General features: G+C 46.0%; 1 protein-coding gene across 9 annotated transcripts in view; it reads right to left on the reverse strand.

Annotated features, from left to right (window-relative positions):
- l(2)10685 (5-methylcytosine rRNA methyltransferase l(2)10685) overlaps window positions 1–24,995 on the reverse strand; it is a 157,090-nt gene that overhangs the window by 48,786 nt on the left and 83,309 nt on the right. For 8 of the 9 annotated variants that reach the window (XM_075896386.1, XM_075896384.1, XM_075896382.1 and 5 more), the window contains 2 exons: window positions 17,628–17,759; window positions 7,602–7,756 (listed from right to left, as the gene is read on the reverse strand). In XM_075896386.1, coding sequence (XP_075752501.1) covers window positions 7,602–7,756; window positions 17,628–17,759 — 287 coding nt within the window. The remainder of the gene's footprint in view (window positions 1–7,601; window positions 7,757–17,627; window positions 17,760–24,995) is intronic. The other variant, XM_075896388.1, reaches the window with a different exon arrangement.

Raw genomic sequence — 24,995 nt, forward strand, 5'->3', positions numbered from 1 at the left:
GTGATTATACTGCTACTCAGGATCATGTGGCGAACAAATACATAAATAACTCAACAAAGCGTGCAGTGTTCCTAAGAGCCCCTATCAAATCTGAATACGCTTTTATGCAGGGCGCCGGGGTACTGCTGCGAAAGTAGCCTAAGCAGCATTCTTTGCACGGGTTAGAACCAAAGCCAAGAAATTTTTCTAACAGCTACTCCATCCCCTCCACTTCCTTTCCTTTTTTTTTCTTTCACCACGGTGTTACGTGCCGCTTCGGCTCCCTTGCAAAGCGTGTTTGACCAGCTAAAATAACGATGGCGCACCCCCGTTTGTCTGGCGACAGTACCAAATATCTATCGCCAGGACTGTGGCTGGGACGACGTAACTCCAAGAAAAGAAGTATGTTTTATGTGCCACTGCTAAAGCAATCAACGTGGTGGCTAGCAACACCAGTGTTCGCAGCAGATCGAGCTTGTTTGCGGGAGGAAAATGCAGCATATGCTTCTAGCTTTAGTTCTTAACAAGTCATAGCCACGTTTTCAGGCTAGAAAATTTACATTTCTCGCGATGTGTTGGTGGCTACAGCAACCCATTTCTGTCTTGAAGTATTGTCGTCTCACCGATATGTCTCAACTGCAATCAGCAGATCAATGGACGTGCAGTGTTATTTTATCTGGTCGATTGCAACTCGCAAGTGCAGGGTGGGTGCCTAGAATATTCTAGGCACTATAGTTAGGGTCAGCACGCTTTGACTGATGGTGCAAACTGCAGATGGCCAACATGGCCTGTATTTGTCGCCGAAATTAGCGCACCTTAGGAAATTTTGAAGCTGGCTGAGCATTTTGGCGCAGCTCGGCACAAAAATCAGGAATTGTATCAAATTGGCGCAGCTGTTGCACCCCTGAGCAGTGTTCAATGAACCCTGCACTCTAAAAAAAAAAAAAAAATAGAGTATTTGTGGTGTTTCTGCTACACAACACTAATCACTTCAAGCGCTTTCCTCACGTTATCACCACGGTTCCGATAGTTTGCGGTCGGGAACGACGCACGCGTTATCAGTGTGACATAGCATTCCTGACAGAAAAATGACCAGAATTGGGTTTTCAAAAAAGGAAATGCGAGCAAGTCAGATGACGATTATCGTTGTGTAGCAGAACAACTCCCCAAATACTCCTTTTTTTTTTTTTTTCAGTGTGTCTACGAAAGCGTGGCATGGGTGGACTTAGCAACGTCTCTTTCGTGTTCTTTGAGCCTCGTTGGTCTTGCCTGTATCACCGAAATAGGATTGTGATCCTCCTGCTATACTTTGTAAATGACCCTGCTTTGATTGTTCACAGGTGTTCGGGCTACACGACCACGTGTCCGAAGGTGTAATGAGGCTTAAAAACGGTTTCTATGCCAATTGGACCCAAGGTTCTCAGAAGAGAGTGCCTGATACATCTTTAAAGTAAAAAACAGGCACAACAGATGTCGTCTTTTCTCGTGGCGCACCCCTCAATTATTTCCGTATGCGCTTCTGGGTGTCATTTATAGGCCTATAAAAACCACCAAAAAAAAAGACTAGGAAGGCTTCAAAACCACCAAAAACCCTCCTGCCACAATATAGCAAGTTTTCCCGTTAGTCATCTAAAAAACCTGCTTGATTTAGTGGGAAAACCGCTAACTTGGCAATGCTGCTGGTGACTACTTGGTCCTCCATGATTCTTGCCATCTGTATTTGGAAGTGGTCTGATGCCAAATGGGAATCGGCAGAAACAGTATCGACCATATGGGGTGATAAACATCATGAGCTTTTGGGAATCTGTTCGCCTCGAGGAAGCTTGTGGTTACATTCAGCTTTAAAAAACCCTTGCATCACCGAAGCGGCCAAGGGCTTGTTCAACAGTTGGCAGAATATGGCGTTCGCAGAGGACGACCTCGTTCAATTGAGTCAAGATGATGCTCAGACTTTTTTAGACAATGAGGAGATTGGAGCACCATGGTGTTGGCTTGTTGACCCTGCGTATCACACCCACGCTTTCTAATTTGTCCAGCTTGCGGCAGAAAACCTCAGGCAGCGGCAAGAGAACCCTGCGGAGGACACTCAGCGAGAAGGGAACGGCAGCAGGTTTTAGCCAGATAACTTACTCATTTTTGAGAATGCCTAATCTTTTGAAGAACTCGTTGTAAAGTGTTAGTTTTGGAGTCTTAAGTTCGCCAAGAAATTTGACTACATGGAGGGCTTGGAGCGTTCACAGTCTTGAAAGAGGCACAGTGCGAGAGTCAATCCCATAGAGACACTGGCAGCTTGTTTTTCGTTGCTAACGAAGTCGTGCCAAATATGAGCTTAGCACATGAAGTGACCGTCCTTCAGGGCTGGTGAGCAGACTGTCGGCTTGCAGTAGTAATCGATCATGAGGTGGACGAACTCCCCCCCCCCCCCCCCCTCCCGCTTTTTTTTTTGAATAAACATTGTTGGAAGTGGTACTCTGTGTGTGTCTCCCTTTTCGTTCGTCCTCTTCCTTGCTCCTTCTATTTCGAATTACCAACACACTCAGTTGCTCTCTCACTCTATCTTGTCTACGGTTTCAATGAAAACTTTGTCACAAATGCACAACATGCTGAAAGGTATGAAACGTGTAGTAAAAAATACAGTAGACTCTTGTGAGATAGAGAGACCAGGAAGATTTACCGGAGCTACATTAACTGAGTGTGAACAGGAGTGCAGTATGAAGGCAATCATGTTACAGGCAGTTTCATATCAGACATTTCTGTTTAAGGAGAGGCTACTGTATAGGGTCGCACAACCACCAGCAACCTTGTCAAGCCAGTCAAAACACATATTTGCTGCCAGAAGTGGAAAATTTTAAGGGCTCGTTTTGTGTGTTAAAGGCTCACTTTTCTAACAAAAAAAAATCCACTTCTTTCCTTTTTTCATTTATAGGGAGGGTCTCATTCTAACAGAGTTCATGTTTTCAGGTAGTATGCAAGGGATTAGTGGTCGGATGCCAGCTCGTAATACGTTCACGTGCTACGTCACGACAACAAGCAGAAAAAGCGTTTCACACTCGCCATCATGGCAACTGGCCGTGCTGACTGACGCTCTCGTGTTAAGTGCACATATATACCCCATAAAGTGTATGGAGGGACAGCTGCTGTGGTCGCTCATTTTGTAGAGCATCAGATGCGTTATTAGGAAGTCGCAGATTCGGACCCACGGCAAGTTATCTTTTCATCCACTTTTCTTTCTTCATGTTTACATTACATTTACTACTAATAACATCCTTCATACTTTCCTTGGCAGTGTTGTTTGCTAGTTCTAATTAATATTTATTGCCAGAGGCATGTAGCCTTCTATGCATCTTTTGCGCAACAGGGGTCTCATCTCTACCCGAACTGTCAACAGCATTTGTGCATTTAAACTAGCACAATACATGGGGACAATGACATCGATTTAGCTTTTATATAGAACAAGACAGCGATAGGAAGAACGATATCGCAATGTAAGAAACAGTAGCGTGGTGCTAACACCCCCTGTAAAATCATTTGTGACACGTGGTGCAGGTGTCTCGAGCATAGGCTGCATTTCGGGTTCACAACTATTGAGCGGTACGTGGCAATGTGCTCGAGAGCGTTTTAACGTCCATAGATGAAACAAGTTTCCAAGTTAGTGACACCTTTCTCTTTCCTCCTCATCTATGTTCCTGAAGCGCCTCCTAGAAAGTTGAACTCTTTCATCAAAAAGCGAATGTTTGGGTTCAGTTGCTACGGTGAATAGATGTAAATGAAACAAAATAGAACGAAATGAGTCGTACAATAAATGGTTACCTTTATAAACATAAACGGTACTATACAAAAGCAAGCAGGATGTGCGTTACTTAACTGGCAACATTGTGCAGTTCTCTATTTTACACCACTAGACATGGCGTCTCGCGTCGTACATCGTAGTTCGTACAGTTATAACTGGTCCAGTTCTTCGAATGTGTTTCGTTCGTGCTGTGACACAGTGGACGCACTTTTTGCTGCATCCTGACAGTGACCACAGGGCGCGTGACATTGTGGCGAGTGATTACAGTTGGCTTGTGCACAGACAAGAAAAAACCATGGCCAGACTGGCATAAACACTTGACTGGCCGCACTGCGATGACAACTTTTCTATTTTTTTTAACATGCCCATTTAGACAATCGTGATGCCAGGCGATTGGTGCGGTGCGCGGAACTTTCTGAAAAGTGAGAGTTCTACTGTTGAGGTGTCTCGAAGCAGCGCGTTTCAGCTCCTTTATGCCGCGTTCTGGTCAACTGGTCAAGCGTGAAATATTTTTGAAGGTGCATTGATTACACCCTCCAGCTACTCTGTATGCACGCATACGCACAAGTATTTGTAATAACTAGCATGCACTAGACGTGCGTGCATTAAACGGGCGCCTGGCGTTTCAATGAAAACTGACGAATGAACTCGCAGATCCGCGTCAACATACATCGACGGAGTTGCACAAAAACATTCGTGTAAAATGTTTCATAGCTATGCTTCACGGTGCACTTCACCTCGGATAGCACGAAGTAAGCTGAAGAGAGCGAAACCGTTTTCTGTTGTTATATGGCAACCCAGCTATTGCAGAAAAACGCGGATGTCGCATTAAACGAGCACCGCGAAACAGTCTTGACCGACTTGGCGCACACTAAAACGCTCCTACTTTTCAGTTTGTCTTGGCTACAATTTCACGGCGAGAATCTGGCTGGAGCTATATGCGCACGCATACTCATTTTGAACCTTTTGCATAATAAATAACACCACCAGCCATTTTCAAGATGACGTGCAAGGAATGCACCAATTACAGACGCAGATGGCAGACAAAAAGAGGGGTAAGCGAGACAGTGAGGAGGACGGCTCGAGAACAATGAGCGACGCTACCTTAGAAACTTGTTTCATCTAGGGACCTCAGAGCGTTTATTGCAACTACCATCAAGATCATCGTTAGTGCGGTAGCGCTGGCAGTGACTCCTAGCGGTAAGCCTAGATAGATAGATTGATATGTGGGGTTTAACATCCCAAAACTATCACATGATTATGAGAGACACCGTAGTGGAGGGCTCCAGAAATTTCGAGCACCTGGGGTTCTTTACCGCGCACCCAAACCTCAGCACATTGCCCTACAGCATTTTCCCTTCAATCGAAAATGCAGCCGCCGCAGCCCGGATTCCGAGCAGAGTACCTTAGCCACTAGACCACTGCGGCTGGGTGGCAGCAAGCTTGGGTGGCGGCACACAAGAAATGAGCGGTTGTCTTTGGCACATAGTAGTTGACGCGCGGCGGTTGGCTCAAACAGTTGTCTTTTGCAGTGGGTCCGTGTTGGACGGCAACGAGGGTCGTTTGCCATGGGGCCTCATGGTGAGTCAAGCCTTGCCAACACCCCTTAGTGTTTGTTATTTGTTGAGCGATGTGAAATATTGTGTAACATTGTTTCAGCTTGTCGATCACATTTGATGTGTGTTAATATGACTGACGATATCGTCATTGTAAAAGTAGTTCAAAAATGTATCTGTTGTTTGAATTGGTTCAACCCATTCAGTGGCTTGTGCGAATAGTGAATTTTAGCTTTGAAGCAAATACGAATGGTATATTACAAGTAAAAAAAATGGGCATATTTATGATGACCTACGTAACCAGCAAAATATTTATTAAAAATCCAAATAATGCATCTATGCAAAGGCTCTTATATTTTGCATTCGAAGGAAGTCGAAATATTGTTGAGTAGTAGCGAAATTCTACTTTCGGTAGGATGCAAGCTATAACCTGTAAAATGCGTAACATTTTAAAATTTGTTATATTAAAAGCATATAAGCCAGGATAACAAGCCTCTAAACTTAAAAATGAGGATTCGATTTGAGGGTCATATGCTTATTTAAAAAACCCATAAACCACCTCCGATAGTTTCTCTGGCCTTTCAAGTAAACGCGTTTACTTGAAAGGCTCACGTAAACGATTCTACACGTGGCAGCAGTACGAGCCGTCAGCACGCCACAAATTACAAGAGACAATCCTTCCTTTTTTCCTGGCCTTTTGGGCCTCTGCCTGACGTGATGTGCCACATCTTTGACGGGCCGAGCTAAATATGCTAAATATGTTGTGATTGGTCAAGCAAGAGCCTACGACTTCCTGTCGGTCTGCAACCAGCTGTTGGCACTGCTTGTTGTTCGTCGTGTTGCCCGCAACCTGCACGGGGCACGGCGCGTCCCTGCACTGATCCATTGCGTTGGCGATCCTTTGAAGGAGTGCGCGCAATGCAGGGTCCATACCGGCACGGTTATGACAGCCACGGTTCACCAACAAGCACGCACCTGATGGAAGTCGACAGCTTGAGTCGCGGCAATTTCAAGCAGTGCGTCAGCGATGACGTATGCCATGCGAGATCGGGAGGGACATGGGAGAGGTGCTCGGCAAGAGGGCAAGGCAGCTTGGGAAAGGATACCAAAGGAGGGAAGCACAGGAGAGAGCAAAAGGTGTGGTCATTACGGTTTCTATAATCAAACGCGTTGTGCTCCGCTATTACCGCACTGTTTCAAAAACTTCTCATAGCTCCGTGTTCATCATACACTCGTGCATAATTATAGCACAACAACTGAATTTCGACCTCTGGGTGGTTTACGGGCCCTCTAAAGGGGCCCTGCAACACTTGTTGAAGTAGCCCTAGAATGAATTCACTGATTACTTCACGACTTCACTGCCACAACAATTTTTAGAATCCATCCAGTACAAGCGGAGTTGCACAGCTTTGTCACCCACTGGAATTGTATTCTTACTTTCCGTCCCGTTGAAAGTGCTGGAGGCTAAGCAGGGACAGAATACCTGGGGAAAGAAAATAGATCCGGTGCACATTGTAACCTTGACCACTTTTTTTTTTTTTTGCTTCGAATACATGGCTTCTCAGTACCATCGCCCACATACCCATAGACAAGTCGCGGCCTCCGGCGGCAGCCCCAGTTACGACCGAGCTGCCATGCTCAAATCAGCCAATGGCAGATAAAGTGGCTGTGACAAGTGATTTTTGAGCTTGTGGTGTCATTTGTCAGGAGAAGACAAGAATTTTCAGCTGACTTTGCGAATTTATTCTGAAAAGCAGGCGGCGCGCTACGCTATATTATTTGTATCGTGTGTTCTCGGTAGCCTTGACTACCAATGAGCAGGGTTGTCTGACCAAGCTCAAAGAGTGTTGAAGGGCTCCTTTAATCTTGAAGGGGGGCTTTGCGGCAAAGCAAAACTCACCTAATAAGATGTTTTTACGGTTTAGCAGTCCTACACTGCAGTGAAATTACTTTTACAGAAGGTTACATGAAGATTATTATACATCTATTTTTGCAATAATTTACATTTGAATCAAAGCGAACTCGGCTAGTCTACTATTAGTTTGGATATTCGAAACATTCTAATATTCGCACACGCCTAGCATCTAATGTGTCCATTCGCTCCGAGAGTGTGCTGCCTCGATTTCAAGACCCCACGAGTTATAGCCACACATTGACTAAACAACTAGCAAGATTTGTAAGAAGAGCACATTCGTAACACTGCAATAAATTTATGCAGACACAAAGTAAAAGCGTGCAGTGATGTAAGCACACAACTGTAGTTATATGCAGTGCACCTTGTCAAATGACTGATGCTCCATGAAGCCAGGAGAAAGCAGGTTGCGGTGCAGTACAGTGACCTTCTGCAGCTGCTTTTCTGGCAGGTAGCTTTGGAGACATTCACGCAGGCGCTTTACACGGGATGAGGATGCATCGCATGCCACTGCCCTGCCTGCAAAGAAGATGATGCCAGTGTGTACCATTTTATAATCCCTGGTCGAGCACGTAGCAATGTGGTGCTTTCTTCGTGGACCCTTTCACACTTCTCCCTGCTCAGCTGCTACCTCATCAAATAGGTGAAATGCAGGAAGCACTCGTAAAACAAGTTACCCTGTATGCCACTTACACAGAGCCACTAGCTGCTGGCTCCACAGGATTCCGAAAAAAAAAGAGCAAATTTATGTGCACAAGCACAGTTGAAGCCCGCGATAACAGCATTCTGAGGGAACAGAGTGCTCACCACAACGCAATATTTTCAAAGCACCGACGAATGCCCATAGGAGTCAACATAGGAGTCAACATACATACATATGAAATAAACATATTTACAAAATATACAGAGAAAGTCGGAGGCAGCTGCGGCCAAGATGGAGGTACAACAGCAACAACAACATGAGCGCAATCGCATTCATCGTCTTCGTCGTCTACCTGATGCTCTCTTGTTGCCGATGTCGTGTAATATATAACCCCCCGCCGCTGGTAGCGCCATCTCGGCTCCTAAAGGATTGATTGATATGTGGGGTTTAACATCCCAAAGCACTATATGATTATGAGAGACGCCGTAGTGGAGGGCTCCGGAAATTTTGACCACCTGGGGTTCTTTAACGTGCACCCAAATCTGAGCACACGGGCCTACAACATTTCCGCCTCTATCGGAAATACAGCCACCGCAGCCGGGACTCAATCCCGCGGCCTGCAGGTCAGCAGCCGAGTACCTTAGCCACTAGACCACAGCGGCAGGGCGGCGCCTAAAGGAGGGTAGCATCATAAGCATTGATGTATGGTTTCAGACAGGACACGTGAACGACGTCAGTGGCGTGTGCGGACGACGACGAATGACTGTCCAACGAAGCGATCTTATATGTGACCTCAGTAAGCCAGCGTAAAACCTTGTAAGGCCCCGAGTAGCGAGATAGGAGCTTCAAAGAGAGGCCAACGTGGCGGCATGATGTCCAGAGGAGGACCAATGAACCTGGAGAGTAGGAAACTATTCTATGATGGCTATCGTAGCGGGCTTTCTGAGAGAGCTGCGAGCCAAGAAGACATTCCTGTGCGATTTGCGGGCCACTTGAGCCCGAGCAATGGCATCCCGGGCATACTCTGCAACCATTAGCATAGTTGATGGGAGAAGAATCTCGAAGGCTAACGCTGGATGGCGGCCGAACAATAAATAGAAGTGGAAGAAGCCAGCGTTGTCGTAGCGTGACGAATTGTATGCAAATCTCACATAAAGCAAAGTACTATCACAATCAAGGTGATCTTTGGAAATGTACATGGAGAGCATTGTTGTCAAGGTTCAATTTAGGCGCTTGGTAAGACCATTTGTTTGCGGGTGGTAGGCCGTAGTGAGCTTGTGACGTGTCGAACACGAGCGAAGGATGTCACTTACTACTTCTGAAAGAAATGAGCGACCACGATCGGTCAGCAGCTGTCGAGCAGCGCCATGGTGAAGAATTACGTCACAAAGCAAGAAGTCCGCGACGTCAGTGACACAGCTTGTCGGTAGCGCTCGTGTGACAGCGTATCTTGAGGCGTAGTCAGTGGCCACGGCTATACACTTGTTTCCAGTGAGAGAAGTAGGAAGTGGTCCAACAAGATCAAGATCGTTGCAGTAGAAGGGGATGGTGGGCATGTCTATTGGTTGGAGCGGACCAGCCGCTGGCAAGGTGGAATGTTTGGAGCACTGGCAGGACTCACAAGCAGCAACGTATCGGTAAAGACCTAACCAGAAGAATCTACGTCACATGCGATCGTACGTGCGCGTGACCCCGAGATGTCCAGCGGTTGGGGCGTCGTAAAGCTGTTTAATAACAGTGGAATGGAGTGTCGCAGGAACTATGAGTAGTAGCTCTGGTCCCTCGGCGCTGGTGTTGCGTCGGTAAAGAATGCCACCGCGTAGAACGGACAAGTATAGCAACGGGCCTACGTGGGGCAAACGTAGACTCTGCATGATAGACCGCAAGTGGACATCGCTGAGCTGTTCCTTGCGTATGTCGGTGAAAGCAGACATGGCGAAGGCACAAGGGTCAGAATCATGTGCTGAAAGGTCGGGTGGGTCCACGGGGTGACGGGATAGACAGTCGGCATCCCGGTGCATTAGGCCAGATTTATATGCCACGTTAAAGCTGCATTCTTTGAGTTTTAAGGCCCAACAGCCAAGTCGTCCAGTTGGATCTCTAAAGGGCGACAGCCAACACAAGACATGGTGATCCGTAATTACCGAAAATATGCGGCCAAACTAGTATGGTCGAAATTTTCCGACTGCACAGACTAGTGCGAGGCACTGACGCTCTGTGATGGAAAACTTGCTCTCAGAAGGAGAAAGGAGGCGACTGGCATAAGCGATGACGCGATCCTGTCCTCTTTGCCGCTGGGCGAGAACAGCACCGATTCCATGTCCGCTGGCATCGGTACATACTTCAGTATCGGCTGATGGGTCGAAATGGACCAAGATGGGTGGGGAAGTAAGTAGTGTTGTAAGGGTGCTGAAGGCAGTTATTTGGTCAGTACCCCAATAAAAAGGCATGTCCTTCTTCAGTAGTTCCGTAAGTGGTCGGGCAATGCCAGCGAAATTCTTCACAAAACGTAGAAAGTAAGAACAAAGGCTGATAAAGCCGCGTACATCTTTTGCGGAACGTGGTATGAAAATATCTTTGACAACTCTAATTTTGTCAGGACCAGGTTGCACGTCTCGAGCACTGACAAGGTGGCCCAGCACAGCGATTTCCCGATGGCTAAAGTGACATTTCGAAGAGTTGAGCTGAAGTCCTGCTGCTCGGAAAACTTCAAGAACAGCCGATAGGTGGCTAAGGTGGCTTTCAAATGTAGGTGAAATTACGATGACGTCATCGAGATAGCACAGGCATGTGGGCCACTTGTATCCACGCAGGAGAGAGTCCATCATTCTTTCAAATGAAGCTGGGGTATTACACAATCTGAATGGCATAACCTTGAACTGGTAAAATTAATCCAATGTAATGAATGCGGTTTTCTCACAGTCTCGATGATCGACAGAAATCTGCCAGTATCCTCGTAAGTCGATAGATGGAAAGTAGGCAGACCCATGTAGGCAGTCGAGAGCATTGTTAATCCGCGGCAGTGGATACACGTCCTTACGTGTTACTTTGTTTAAATGACTGTAATCTACGAAGATGTGCCAGCTGCCATCCTTCTTCTTGACTAGCACGACCGGCGATGCCTATGGACTGCAGTAAGGTTCGATGACGTCTTTTGTGAGCATTTTTTCAACTTCGTGCTGGATAACTTGTCGCTCAGCATTAGACACGCAATAAGGACGTCGTCGGATGGGGCTGGCGTCACCAGTGTTAATCCTATGAGTTACGAAGGATGTCTGACCCAAAGGGCGGTCATCAAAATCAAAGATGTCACGGTAGAATTTCAGCAGGTGTTGGATATCAGCTGTCTGAGCTGGAAGAAGGTCAGGGGCAATCATCTTGTCGATAGTGGCATCCGCTGCACTCTTCGAGGAGAAAAATGAAGGTGAAGACAAAGAATATTCGGCAACGAATGCCGAAATGGCAGCATCTATAGAAGAAACTTTTACCAAAGCCATACCATCTGGGATAACTACAGTGCACAAGCTGAAGTTTAGGATCGAAGGATATGCTGTATTTCCCGTGACTGTCAAAAGGGTGCGAGGCACGGCAACATTTTTGGCCAGCAGGACGTCAGCAATAGGTGTCAACATGTAGGCACTGTCGGGAACAGGAGGGACAGATCTCAGGTTCACGTAGGTAACGACTTGAGGTGCTAGGCAAACGTGATCTATAAAACAGAGACGTGGTTGAGCTGGTGTTGGGTCATCATGGTAACACGGTAAATCAAGTTGAAGCATGCCGGTTCCGCAATCAATAAGGGCAGAGTGGGCGGATAATAAGTCCATGCCGAGGATAAGTTCATAGGAACATTTCTCGAGCACAGCAAATAGCACTGTCGTGGAGCGATCGGCAACACTTATACGTCCGGAGCACATTCCAAGCACGGGAAATGTGCCACCGTCGGCGACCTGGATGAGTGGTACTGTGGGTGGTGTTAAAACATTCCTAAGGCGGCAACGAAGTTCTGAATTTATCACTGATATGTGAGCCCCTGCGTCCACAAGTGCAACAACGGGCGTGTCGTCTACTTCAATGTCAATACGGTTGCGTCGAGTCGGCAGCATGGTCAGAGGATTTGGCGGGGAAGTGGTCGATGTATCACCTCCGGGAGCTGCATCATCTAGTTTGCTTGCGACAGGTGGTCAGTCGGCGAAATTGGGGCGAGCGAGACAACAGGCGACGGGAGAGCAAGGAACAGGACTAGTGAGCATGCGGAGATGGAGAACGACGACGATATGGCGGCATAGAAAGAACGTCTTTGCTGATGGTCTGAGGTGATTCCCAGTAAGATTGAAAGCATCCATGATCCCTCTCTGGGCGATGGGTGTACCCATTGGATATGCCAATACCACTGAGTGTTACAATGGCGGGCCACGTGTCCGATACAGCGGCAGTTGAAACAAATCGGACGATCGTCAGCAGTCCTCCATTCGGCTAGATTGCGTGGGCGCACCGGAAGGTTTTGGCTTTGGGCATACGAAACAGGGGGTTGACGACGGTCGATTTACTGAGAGGGAGCTGTAGTGCACTTGGAGGCCAGTCCATCATGGGAAAGCTCTTGTCGCCCAATGGCATGTACCAGTGGCACCATCTGAGGGCTAGGGTTACAGGCATGGGAGCCCGTGGACGCAGGAGACAGAGCTTCAAGTTCACGTCTGATGATCTTGGTCACATGCTCTGCAGTTAACGGCGTCTGTAGTGCAGACCCGTCTTCGCACGACCAGGTTGCAGCTGTGCTTGGAAGTTGAGTGAAATGGTGGGCGATACGTCGACTTTTTGCGGCCTCAAAACGCTAGCACTCCTTGATGATGGCATCGACCGTGTTGCAGTCCTTGCATATGAGAAGGTTGAACGCATCATCTGCAATGCCTTTCAATATGTGTGCTACTTTCTCGGTTTTTTCCATGCCATTGTCTGCTTTTCCGCAAAGGGCGAGCACATCCTGTATGTAAGTCACGTAGGGCTCTGGTGACGTTTGCGCACAAGATGCCAACTCCTTCTTGGCCACTGCCTTTCTACCCACAGACTTGCCGAAAAGGGCATGTATCTTTTCCTTGCATGCATCCTAGCTTCCAATTTCATTTTTGTGGTTCTCGAACCACACTTTTGCTGTTCCTTTCCAGTAGAACAGGATATTGGCCAACATAAGAGTTTCATCCCAGAGGTAATTCTAACTTGTATGTTCGTACAACGGCAACCACTCTTCAATGTTGACATCATCAGTGCCACAGAACATGCCAGGATCTTTCAGCTGCAGAAGGAAAACAGTTGTTGTAGTCGCCTCGGCGGGAGGGGGTGCCTGGTTTGCCATGGTGGAAAAATCTAATCCAAACGTCGGCCACTGCGGAGCTCCGTTATATCGTGTTGTACCTCGCATCACCACCAAAGGTCATAGGGTGAAAGAATGAATGAAATAAATATATTTACAAAATATACAGGGAGAGTCAGAGGCAGCTGCGGCCAAGATGGAGGTACAACAGCAACAACAACACGAGCGGAATCACATTCATTGTCTTCGTTGTCTACCTGATGCTCTCTCGTTGCCGGTGTCGTGTAACAATATTTTGTAACTTGCGACTACGAAACATATTTTTACTGCAGTCTCTCATTAATAAAATTTTTTAAACGAGAGAGCATATACTCTCGTAACATTAACTGCATTCAAAAACTGCTCAAATGCATTCGTGGTACACTTAAATTGTGCAAAACTCTGTCCGGCCGGGAAGTAAGCTTATGACTTTTGGCAATACGTCTGTTAGAAAAGTATCTGACTTTTTTTTTGCAAGCACCTGGTAGTTTTTAAACAAGCGCACTTGCATCAGCAAACTTTGAACCTCTGTGCACATGGGTGAATTTTTTTCTGCCTGCCAATGGTGTCTGTTATTGGGATGCAGTGTTTGAGTGAGGTAGTGCATAGTACTCTCGTCAGATTTTCATTGCGAGGAAAATGACAGAGCGACTGGAGCAGCACTACTGCATCTAATTTTGCCAGAAACTGGGCAAGTGGAAACCATTAGGAAGATAAAGATGGCTTTCGGTGATGACGCTATGAGCCGCACACAGATTAAGGAGTGGTACAACCGGTTTAAAGAAGGCTGCACAACGGTGGAGAGGGAGCCACACTCCAGTCGGCCGTCAACATGCCAAAATGGCCAGGTCATTGCCGAAGCGAACACTGTGGTGATGTGGAGCCGCCGTGTTACTATCCAGGAAATTGCTGAAGGGTTGAGCATCAGCACTTTTTCTGCACATTCTATTATGACTGAACATTTGGCTAAGAAGAGAGTTGTGGCCAAATTCGTGCCGAAACTGCTCACGGTGAAGCAAGAGCAACTTCGTGTTGAACTCTCAAAGGCATGCTGGATTTCACAAGCAGTGACCCTCACTTCAGGAACACCATTATCACTGGCAATGAGTCTTGGGTCTACGGGTACGACTCGGAAACTAAAGCTCAGTGGTCACAGTGAAAGCATTCTACGTCACCAACACCAAAGAAGACCCGCCAAATGTGCAGCAACGTCAAAGTGTTGCTGGGTGCTTCCTTTGACTCCTGCGGTGTGGTACACCACGACTACGCACTACAGCGTCAAAAAATCACCAAATATTACTACAGAGATGTCCTTCGTTGCCTATGTGATGCTGTGTGGCATAAGAGACCTGAGTGGTGGTCAACAGGAAACTTGCGCATCTATCATGAGAATGCTCCTGCACATTCCTCACACTTGTTTCAGACTTTTTTGGCAGAAAGTTAGACTCCTATAGTACAACACGCTCCTCACTCTCCTGAATACGACGTCCTCCAGTCACGTGTGTGGACAAGGATGCACATGGTCAGCTAGCTTTCTCAAGTCGGAAAACAAACACGCTAGTGTTTATATTAGGATATGCTAGTATGACGCACCCACTAGACTAATTATGAGTGCAAATAAATGGAATCGACTGGAGGGGCCAGAAAAGAGGACACAGAGTGCATAATTATGTGGTATCAAGCCGCCCGATTCAATAGTACCCACTAGACACTTGATTCTTAAGAAACCGAATCCTCCGCCTGGCCAGAGCTGCGTGCTCTGCTTCAGATCATGGGTTCACGACTCTGGCTGTTTTCAACTCCTCAAAACCATGTTGCATATGCAGAGATCTGTCTCATTACTTACACTCAAATCTGGTGAAATCAAAATGAGCTTTAACAAAAGAGCCAAGAAAGGCTTACATATTAGTTGGAACAAGCATTAAGTAAACGCTATGCAAATGAAAATATTTAGCTTGTACGTATACTTGAAGGCTTATAATTAAAGTATTCAAATTGACTTCTTCTCGAATTATAAGAAATTTAGAAGTGTTTGAAATGAATGAAAAAGTGCATACTAGTTCGCATGTAATGCCCTGTAAAGGTGGTTTCAGTGCATTAGGGAGGTGCTGAGCCATGAAAACGCCTATATAAAAATATACATTAGCTCCCATATAAACCCCCTGTAAAGGTGGTTTCACTGCAACAAAGTGCTAAACCGTGAAAACACCTGACCAGACGTATACTATCAGCTTCCACGTAACCAACTGTAAAGGTGGTTTCAATACAGTGAAGCAATGACAAAACATAAAAACATATATTCAAGGGAAGTCCATACTGCCGTGTTCAAGTTCAAGTGAACCCTCATATTGATTCATCATTTTTTTTTTTTTTTCAAGTTTAAAAGCTTGCTACACTTGCCTACATGCTCAAAGTGTAGAGAATTTTAAAATGTAACATATTTTACAGGTTACCACTCGCATTCTACTGAAAGTTAAATCCTACTACTATTGAAAGCTGTTTCCGCTTTCTTTGAACCAAAATGACAGGCATTTGCACTGGCCTTGTTTAAATTTTAAAATATGATGTGCAGGTTAAATAGGTAATGATAAATAGTCCATTTTTCTTTACAGTAGAATCTAGATGATACAATTACGATTGATGCAAATTCCGCGATGATATGAATATTAAAGTTGCTTCGGATGGACTACATTATAGAAAATACGCCGTGGTTCAGTGCTATACGAACGGTTTCCCCGGCAACCGCGAATGCATGATTGATCGCTGCAGGCGAGCGGCACAACGCAGCTTGTCTGTGGGAGGAAGACTGTTCCCAGTTGGCCTCAAAGGGAGCGAATGTGACAAAACTCACCAAAATTTCTCATGCTTTTCGACAGGAAAAGTGGCTTGAAAACAATGCCGCGAGGCCGACGCGAAAAAAATTGGTTCAATACCAATTTTGCCAACACGCGATAGCGGATCGCCTTTCTGCTACGAATTTGGCTACACCGGCTGCGCTAGCTCTCGAACCACGTGATGTAAACAACCAGCCGTACATTAAAAATGGCGGCCAAGGCGTCGGCAGGTGCGGTGGCTTACATCGGCACAATCCCAAACTACCCGCACAGCAGGACAAAGCTCATGGCATTGAAAAAGACTCGTTCATTAAAGCCCGGCTTGGATTACGATTGCTGCAAACCCCAGAAGTAGAAGAAGGTGCAGCAGCAGCGAGTCGGCATGGCCTAACGTGTTGTGCTTTTGCAGTGCTGGCTGAATCTATCGCCGCCACTGTCGGTGCATCTGCTTGTGTTGTCTCTTCTAACGTATCTCCCGAGACAATGTTTGTAAAAGTGTAAACTGTATATTTTTAGTTATTTGTATGCATAACTAGAACTCGGTGGGGATTTTCAATGTTCAGGAATAAATTATCAAGCGGCGAAGATGGCGGCGGTGGCATGTATATGAGAGGCAGAACAAATTCGAACATTTTCAATGGGCGCAGACGTGGTTTTGCGGCCGCTCTGGCGTTCTCGTTTGAATACTCAAGTGTGAATTCTTCAAGACTGACTTTTTTCCTGTCGACTTTGCAGTGCGGTTTTCCGGTCGCTTAAGCAGCAAAACGAGTGAATTTTCAATGACTTTCGCTCCCTTTGATGTCAAGTATAAACGTGCTGCTCTGGCAGCATGAGTAAAGAAGTAGTGGCACTTTATTGAGAGACAGTGAAGGCAGGGAAGTTCAAAAGAACATCATGAACTTTTTTTAGCAAGAAGGAGTTGCCAATAAAGTTTTTGTTCATCTTGAATATCAGCTTAACTTGTTTTTGGTTCATAAGAATTTGGGATGATACGAATATTTTGCGTGATACCTCTGAATTCGAATAATTGAGATTCTACTGTATATGATGGGGTGTGTACTATTCGGAAATCGATTAGACCAAATCACTATTAGCTTCGAACCTACAATTCACTATCTGCACAAACCTAGAAAAAATGCTTGGCAATCATTTTGGCTACACTAGCTCTAACGAATTTAAATGTTTGGCAGCTACTGGGCTATACTGTTTGGAGCCTCTCATTTTCGATGTTGAAGCACAATCACTGGCTCAACAAGTTCTGGTCCTTCTGAACCTTAGGCTATCAGGGTGTCTGCAGCTCTGAGATAAGAGTGGGCACTTAAGTACTTGCACATTCATCATGCTAGTTTGCAACAAAAAAAAATGCTGGCGTCTCTCCTGCAATACAGAGAATGGTCAACCGATTGAGCTGCACTTTTTTGGCAACAATGTAGAACATGCTATACCAGCCAGGCACAGTGCAGCCAGAATGGGCTGGCTGTAAGCACTACATGAAATCTTACACACAATACAACTTTTGCAGCAATGTGTAATTCTGGTTGTGAGCATTTTTGTCGCACCCACCAAGAAGTCCCGTGCACATGGCTGCCAACAGCTTGCCCCCAGGAGCAGCACACAGGTCGGCCAGCTCATCGCCCCGCTGCAGGTCCAAGGCCAGCACAGGCAGCACCGACGCACCATCCATCAGATAATAGTCTGCACAGTGTTTAGTGAGGCTGCACACTTGCCTTTGGCCTTGGAACATGTGGTGACAACAGCTTGCAGGTTCTTCTTATTTTTTAAAATTCTGTTGGCGTGCCTCCTACGGCGCCTGCTAGTTCAGGCCGTGCCGTTGCCTCTCTGACAAACCAAACCACCACTTAATCGCTGCTATCAGCAGCAAACAAAGTCGTTGTGTTCCCTTTCCATTCATCCTATTTGCTACCTCTACTTCACAACGTACCATTTCTCTCTGTTCCAAGCTTCCCTGATACTCCCAAAACTAAGCCGACAGTGCATCACGGCTAGAAGCACCGAACAATGAAAGGGTTAATCAGAAGCACTGTTTGCTCCACCACCGATTATAGCAGTAATAACTTTTTGGGGGTCAGTTCATGCATACTTGGAACGTAACGCATGGCTGTGCTAAAGATAACACAAAGAAGAGATGTACGCAGCATAGTCCTGTGTACAACCCTTCTCTGTGTTTTTTAGCACAGCCGTGCGTTACGATCATAGCAATCTGTGTTGTCCAACACAGAGTGCTGGGGAGATGCTTCGGAAGAAATAAATGAGTGTACGTGAGACCTTGAGGAAGGCTGAGTAGCACAGCAATGCAACTTTTCAACTTTCTCACTTTGTCTAACTATAATATAGTTGATTACATAAAGATGCTCCCGACATAATTCTTCATAACTACAGAAAATAGCTTTTCAAAGGACCCCGTGGGAGGCCATTTACAAAATCGCCACCTTCATTACTTATTTGTAATGATGAAATGGCTCGCACTTGAATAGGTTGCCTCCATACAGATGCTCAGCATCTCACTTTTAGCCTCACCAGGGTTGCCAACCAATTACCCTAAGTTTACTGTGGCAGCTTGGGGTAGTAGGGCAGTAATACAATTTTCTTATCAGGAGTAGGGTAATTTCCACTTTCCACATGTCATCAATCAGCAAAAGATGTGGTTTATCGACACGAAATTCCCGTGGAGGACATTCCTTAATACATCCACAAACTAAATGTTTCTTTTAACAAAACTTCAACTTTCTTAGTTTACATGTCCCCAACATAGGGCTGACTCAAAAAAGATACTACGTCAATCTTTTAGAGGCACGGCGATAGATACAACTGATACAGAAGAAAAAGAAGGTGGTTTTCGCTTTCGAGTGATCTTAAAGCTTTTTGATGAGAGTAAATGGGGGAGTGAAGGAGCGTCCCTTTCATGATGGGGTGTGACCAGCCCTTAGCCAAGCCAGAGTCCTTCAATACTTTTCTGGTCACGAAACTTCTCCGTAACGCTATGGGAGAGCTTCATATGGGGATCAAAGCTCCCGCGCGGTGGCGCTACGAGTCTGGTGAAGGCGGCTTGGACGGCGGCGGCCGCATTTGCAGCGTTTGCAGTGCGTTGGAGCGCGAGCTTACTGGTTTGTTTGTTGTGTGGTATAGCTGTCTACACTCATCACGGACGGCAAACTATGTGAACTACCATGCCTCTGACGTGCTGCGTACCTGGTTGCCGCTCTGGCTATCGGAGTTGTACAGAAAAAGCTTCGCTGTTCTGCCTCCCAAGCGACCGCGAACAACGCGACAGGTGGAAGCGAGCCATTCCACGACAGGAGACGGGCGCTTTCAACTTCGAGTCGAAGGCCGTTCGTGTGTGCGAGAAACATTTCGACACCACGGACATTATTCGAGCCGATGAGTTCAGAATAAGTGGACAATCTGTGCTTCTGCAGCGCGAGAAGCCTAAGCTCCGCGTCGGTGCCATACCCCGGATATTTGAAAACCTGCCGGCGTATCTTACGAAGCCCAAGCCACGGTCGGGCTCACAGCGAGAAAATCCGCCTGCAAAACGTCGTCGCATTTCGTCGCCGAACAACGATGGCACTGCAGCTTCTGTGAGCTCCAGCACAGAGCCCTGCGATCTTGAAGCAGCCGGAGATGATGGTAAGCCTCCATTCGCGTTGCCTTGTTTTCTTGTTTCACTATGTTGAGAGCCTGTATTGCCTGTGTGCTGCGTGATGTCGCATTATATTGATCCATATTTCTTCGTTTGACAGGTGGAGCGATAAGCACTGGAAGCTGCACAGAGATGGCATGCCAGACAGAGGGAAATGTCTGCTCCATCTCAGAGCTCCACGCAGTTAAAGACCAGCTTCGAAGCACTAAGCAGCAACTTCGTTTGTGCCAAGTGAAGATTGCGAAATTGACAGTGCAAGCGAATAGGAGCAGAAGATCGCACCAAGACGTTCAGAAGCTTTCGGCTCGCGAGAAGCTCATTTTTGACCACTGGCTCATGAAAGCCAACGCGAAGTCTGCAACAGCTGCGCGGTAAGTTCCAAATACCCCATCACACACGTAACATTTCTATTGGATTGCCCCTTTTGCGTTTGAAAATGTTATCTCAAGGTGTAGCCTTCATTTATTCATCATGTATTTTTATCTGTTGTACCGCAAAACAATATGCTATTGAGGCAGACATTGGTTTGGCCGTTTTGTGTAGTGTTATTTCTAATTTCGGGAAAAATTGCAGGTTTGTTTGGGCAAATATACTTTCTTCAGTTTTTATAACACCATTCTCATTATTTTTTGCTTTGCATGAATAGTTTCCAACACGCTCATTGTGGAAAACAAATTTGCAATTCATTCTCTCCAGGTACAAAAAAGAGTGAATTTATGACTGCTTGCTGCTAAAGATAAAGTCCACAGCAGTCTACACTTTTCTTCATGAAAATGAATTTTTGCCCCTTCCAAATCCCCGCACCCTCTATGGCTACCTCAGAAATCTGAAAGCTGATTTTGGCTTCGACAGCACTTTGTTCACGGTTCTGTGTGAAAAGCTAGAAGCAGTTCCAGAAAGAGAGCGTCGAGGTAAGAAGCAGTACTCATTTTTATAATTGTATTATATTCAGCAGCGCAATTGAGACAAGATGTTAACCTACCCAAAACTTTCCAGGAGTGCTCATGTTCGATGAAATGAGCGTCAGAAAAAGCGTCCACATTCGCGAGTCGGACATGGCACTGCTGGGCAAGGTGGATTTCGCCGAACACACACGACCAGGTGACCATGGCAAAGACGGCGACCACGTGCTGGTCTTTCTGTTTCGGCCTTTTCTGGGAGGGTGGTCACAAACTGTGGGCACATTTTGTGCTTCTGGTGCTGCCCCAGGATCAATCGTGGCGAAGCTCCTTTTGCAGTGCATTGTTCACCTTACAAACGCTGGTGGTGTTGTTGACGCAGTGACCTGCGACAACTCCACATCAAACCAATCAGCCTTGAGATCTCTGGGTACGTCTTTTCAAATTTTATTTAGCTGTGGTTAGTGATGTAGTAGAAAAACAAGTGTACTATTAAACTGTTTTTCTCTCAAGGTGTCAACGGGGACATGCACAAGCTTCAAACGTGTTTTGAACACCCGTGTGAGCCCTCAAAGCAAGTCCACGTTGTAATTGATCCACCGCACATATTTAAGTGCATCAGAAACAACTTGCTCAAAGTGGGCAAGTTTTTGGTAAGTAAAAAAAAGTTGCATGTGAATGCCTTGACCTGTGCATAAACTATTCAGTTTAAAAAAAAAATGTGTCACTTGTCCTTATGTTGCAGCTCCCTCAAGGACAGGAGGTGTTCCACTGTCACTACAAGGACTTACTGGACTATGAAGAAGAACAGGCTGGACTCCGGGCTGTACCGAAGTTAACGAAAGCCCATATTTTCCCCAATGCGTTCCAAAAGATGAGCGTGAAGTTGGCTGTCCAGGCAAGTCATGCACGCAGCTATGTTCAGTGCAAAGTGTATTTCAAAAACATCTGCTCACACGTTTTGGGAAGTAAACTTAAAATCCTTTTTTTCCACACATTTTACAGCTGTTCAGTGAGAGTACTGCTTCGGCCATGGAGTTTTATAGCGAGCAGGAAGACTGCAAGAAGCTCCATGGGTCGGCTGCAACATCGCAATTCACAAGAACATTGAACAAGCTGTTCGACTGCCTGAACTCTCGGAGGCCAGACCATGTTCGATTCAACGAAGCACAATACATTGCTGTGAGATTATTACATGTGTTATGAAGTGTTTTTCGTGTACTATAGATGAAGCATAATTTTATTCCAGGTGTTGAAGGACAGCATTGCATGGCTGGACAACTGGGAGAAATACATCAAGACATTACCGACCCAGAGGCAAGTCTGCTTTCTGAGTAAGCAGACATGTGGAGCCCTCAAACTGACACTGCATAGCTCAGTTGCACTCATCGAGAGCTTGCTGTTGTCTGGGTTTCGTTACGTTCTCGTTGGGAACTTCGGACAAGATCCTCTAGAGGTAAACATGATGACTTTTATGTGTATAAATGTGCTATGAATTTCTCATTGTTGCGATAAATTGATTTTTTCTTTCTAGAGGTTTTTCGGCATCGTCAGGCATGTTGCTGGTGATGGAGGGCAGCCGACTGTGCAACATTTTTTGTTCATCTATCGGATGCTCTCTGTAAACAACCTAGTTCGGCCGCCAAAACGGGCTTCGGTCGAGGGAGATGGACCCCAGCTGTTGCTCAAGCTCCAGGGCCTCTTTGACAAGGGAAAACCTGCCTCCAGTCAGGTAACGTGCCCCTTGCTTTTATTTATTAGCTCTAGTTTCTTTTTTTCAGGAGCAGTTTCACTACACAAATGACCAAATAACCAAATGAAACATAATGTGTTTTTGCATTTACGAATCTCAACTTATACATTGAAAGATTTGAAACTTGGAATGTATTTTGCAGATTGACATGTTGGCGGTCCTCTTTGATGACGTTCTTGAGGAGCCGGGAGAGGCAGTGAACAATGCATCCGTGCCTGAAGTTACGCTCTCCACCAAAGAGTGCATTCTTGATTATCTTGCCGGTTACGTGGTAAAGAAGTTTTCAACGATAAGCTGCACTGACTGCGTGGGAACACTCAAGAGCCAGACACGAGAGCCAATCGACCTAATCCAGAAGAAGTCAAGAGGATTCCTGCAAGTGCCCTCATCCCAGCTTCTCAGCCTGTTGCGCATTGTGGAAGGACATGTTGAAGAACTGACTGTGGACACAGTTGCATGTGCCGATGTGTATGCGAACATTGTTGACCAAGTTTTGCTCGACAGCCGCATTGCTTCTGCTGGTGTGGGCTGTAGGTTGCACTATGTGGGTACCACAGCAGAGGTTGTTCATTTTTTCTTGAGGTGCCGCCTGCACTTTTACACCAGGGAAAAAAACAAGCTGACACGAGCGACGCGGCAAGCAAACTGCCCAGCAAATGGTGGCAACAAGCCCCATGGGTAGCAGATGTTCTGTTTGTCATGCTATGTAAAGCCCAACTGTTGTGTTTTGTGTTTGCTAGTGACAAAAAACACTTGCACATTTGTGTTCCTAGTTGCTTGTGTGACGTTGTTTATTTCCTTTATCCGCCATGCTATTGCCGTAAACTTGTATGAATAAACACTTGCACCACAGCCGCGGCGCGTTTTCTAGTCATTTGCATGCGCTTGGCAGCTGCCTGCGACGATCAGCAAGTGGCCAGTCAGGTTACTGTCATCTGTGTGGCGGAACCAAAATCCACGGCGGCGACATTTTGATTATCCAATCAGGTATTTTGAATTTGCAAAGCGGAGCATGGCTAGCTTTGCCTGTATTTCTTTATAAATTTTTTTTAGTGTCCCCGCCGCGGTGGCTCAGGGGCTAGGGCGCTGTGCTGATGATGATGAGCCCAAGGACGCGGGTTCCCAGCCGCTTTTCTGATGGAGGCGAAAAGAGAAAATGCCTGTGTTTTAGAGATTCCCACGCATGTTAAAGATACCTGGGTGGTTAAAATTATTCCGGAGAGCTACACCAGAGTCCTTCAATGCTTGAAGGACTCTGGCTACACTACGGCGCGCGCCCGATTGCCTGCATAGCGTCAGCGCGTTAAACCTCATAACCAAGTAATCAATTAACTTGTCGTTTTGGTGGGACGAGTGTGTCAGACACTGACCATACGAGTTTTTCTGTTGACACCCTATACCTATGTTGACAGCCGGGAAAGTCGCTCAAGTGTGTAGCATTTACTCCTACGCGCGCTCATTATGCTGCTTCCATTTCGTGAGCGTTTTTCTTCATCACGTTGATGCTCACTTTCCAAACCTAGGTTATTTTTGTACATTATTAGCACGCTATAAAATCGCGCAGACACAGCGCTAACCCAACGTGCTGTACGTTTGCACACCTATTTGCTAAGCGCAGCATGTCGCCCAGGGCTGTATATACCGATTTAAATCTGGTGCTAGTTAACTCAAATGCAGGAAACTGCAAAGACTAATCAAAAATCGAAAACGCCAGATGTCCTCCTTCTCAAAGCGAGAACGTAGCGGCCGTGACTACCGCAACGAACGAACGCTGCAACATATACGACTCAGTAACACGCGTGGCCTTGCCTCTATTTCACAGCTAAGCTAAGCGTCAACTGAATCAAAAACACGCACACTTCGCTTGCGTCGCTCGCGTTTTTACAGGTCGCGTTTTTACAGGTGGAAATGAAGAGCAGATTAAATTAGGCGCATTGCCGACGGAGAAACAGCCGGCCCGCAAGCGTCGCCGGCCGCCGGCGAAGCCTTCACGCTAACAGGGGCGATCCTAGCGGCAGCTTTTGTCCCTGAATGAAACTTCGGCCGGAGTTTCGTGACCAGAAAAGCATTGAAGGACTCTGGCCAAGCTCAAAATATCACTTTTATTATTGTTAACATTGCAACTATACTCATCAATATTAGTGTTGTTATCACTAGACACCGGATTATAGGCAAATGCTTATAATGTTCCAATCATGCCACATTGATTTATGAGCATGAATTAGAAGTTTAGAAGGGCTTTTATAGTGCCTATAAATTCTTATTTTTGATATTTGTGCCTAAATTATTACAGGTGCCTATAAATGACTGTTTTAAAAAATCAGTCCTATTATTAACACTATTTAATCTCAAATTTTGCTTTTTAGTACAGTTTGAGACTGGTTTTCATGTTACCAGACAAAACTGAGCTTTCAGAACTCTATAGGGTGCAACCTGTACTCCATCTGAGAAGTTCCTTTCAGCATTGTCAGGGCTACAAGGCCCCTTAGCCAATAGAAAGGCCGATTATCCTCTGTACATGCTTAATATAAATGGTAGCGCACACCGGGTTAAAACAGAAACACGAAAAAGATGACACAAGCGCTAAACTTCAACTGATTTTTATTGACAACCACATT

The sequence above is a fragment of the Rhipicephalus microplus genome, chromosome 5, assembly GCF_043290135.1.
Source record: "Rhipicephalus microplus isolate Deutch F79 chromosome 5, USDA_Rmic, whole genome shotgun sequence".
Lineage (NCBI taxonomy): Eukaryota > Metazoa > Arthropoda > Arachnida > Ixodida > Ixodidae > Rhipicephalus > Rhipicephalus microplus.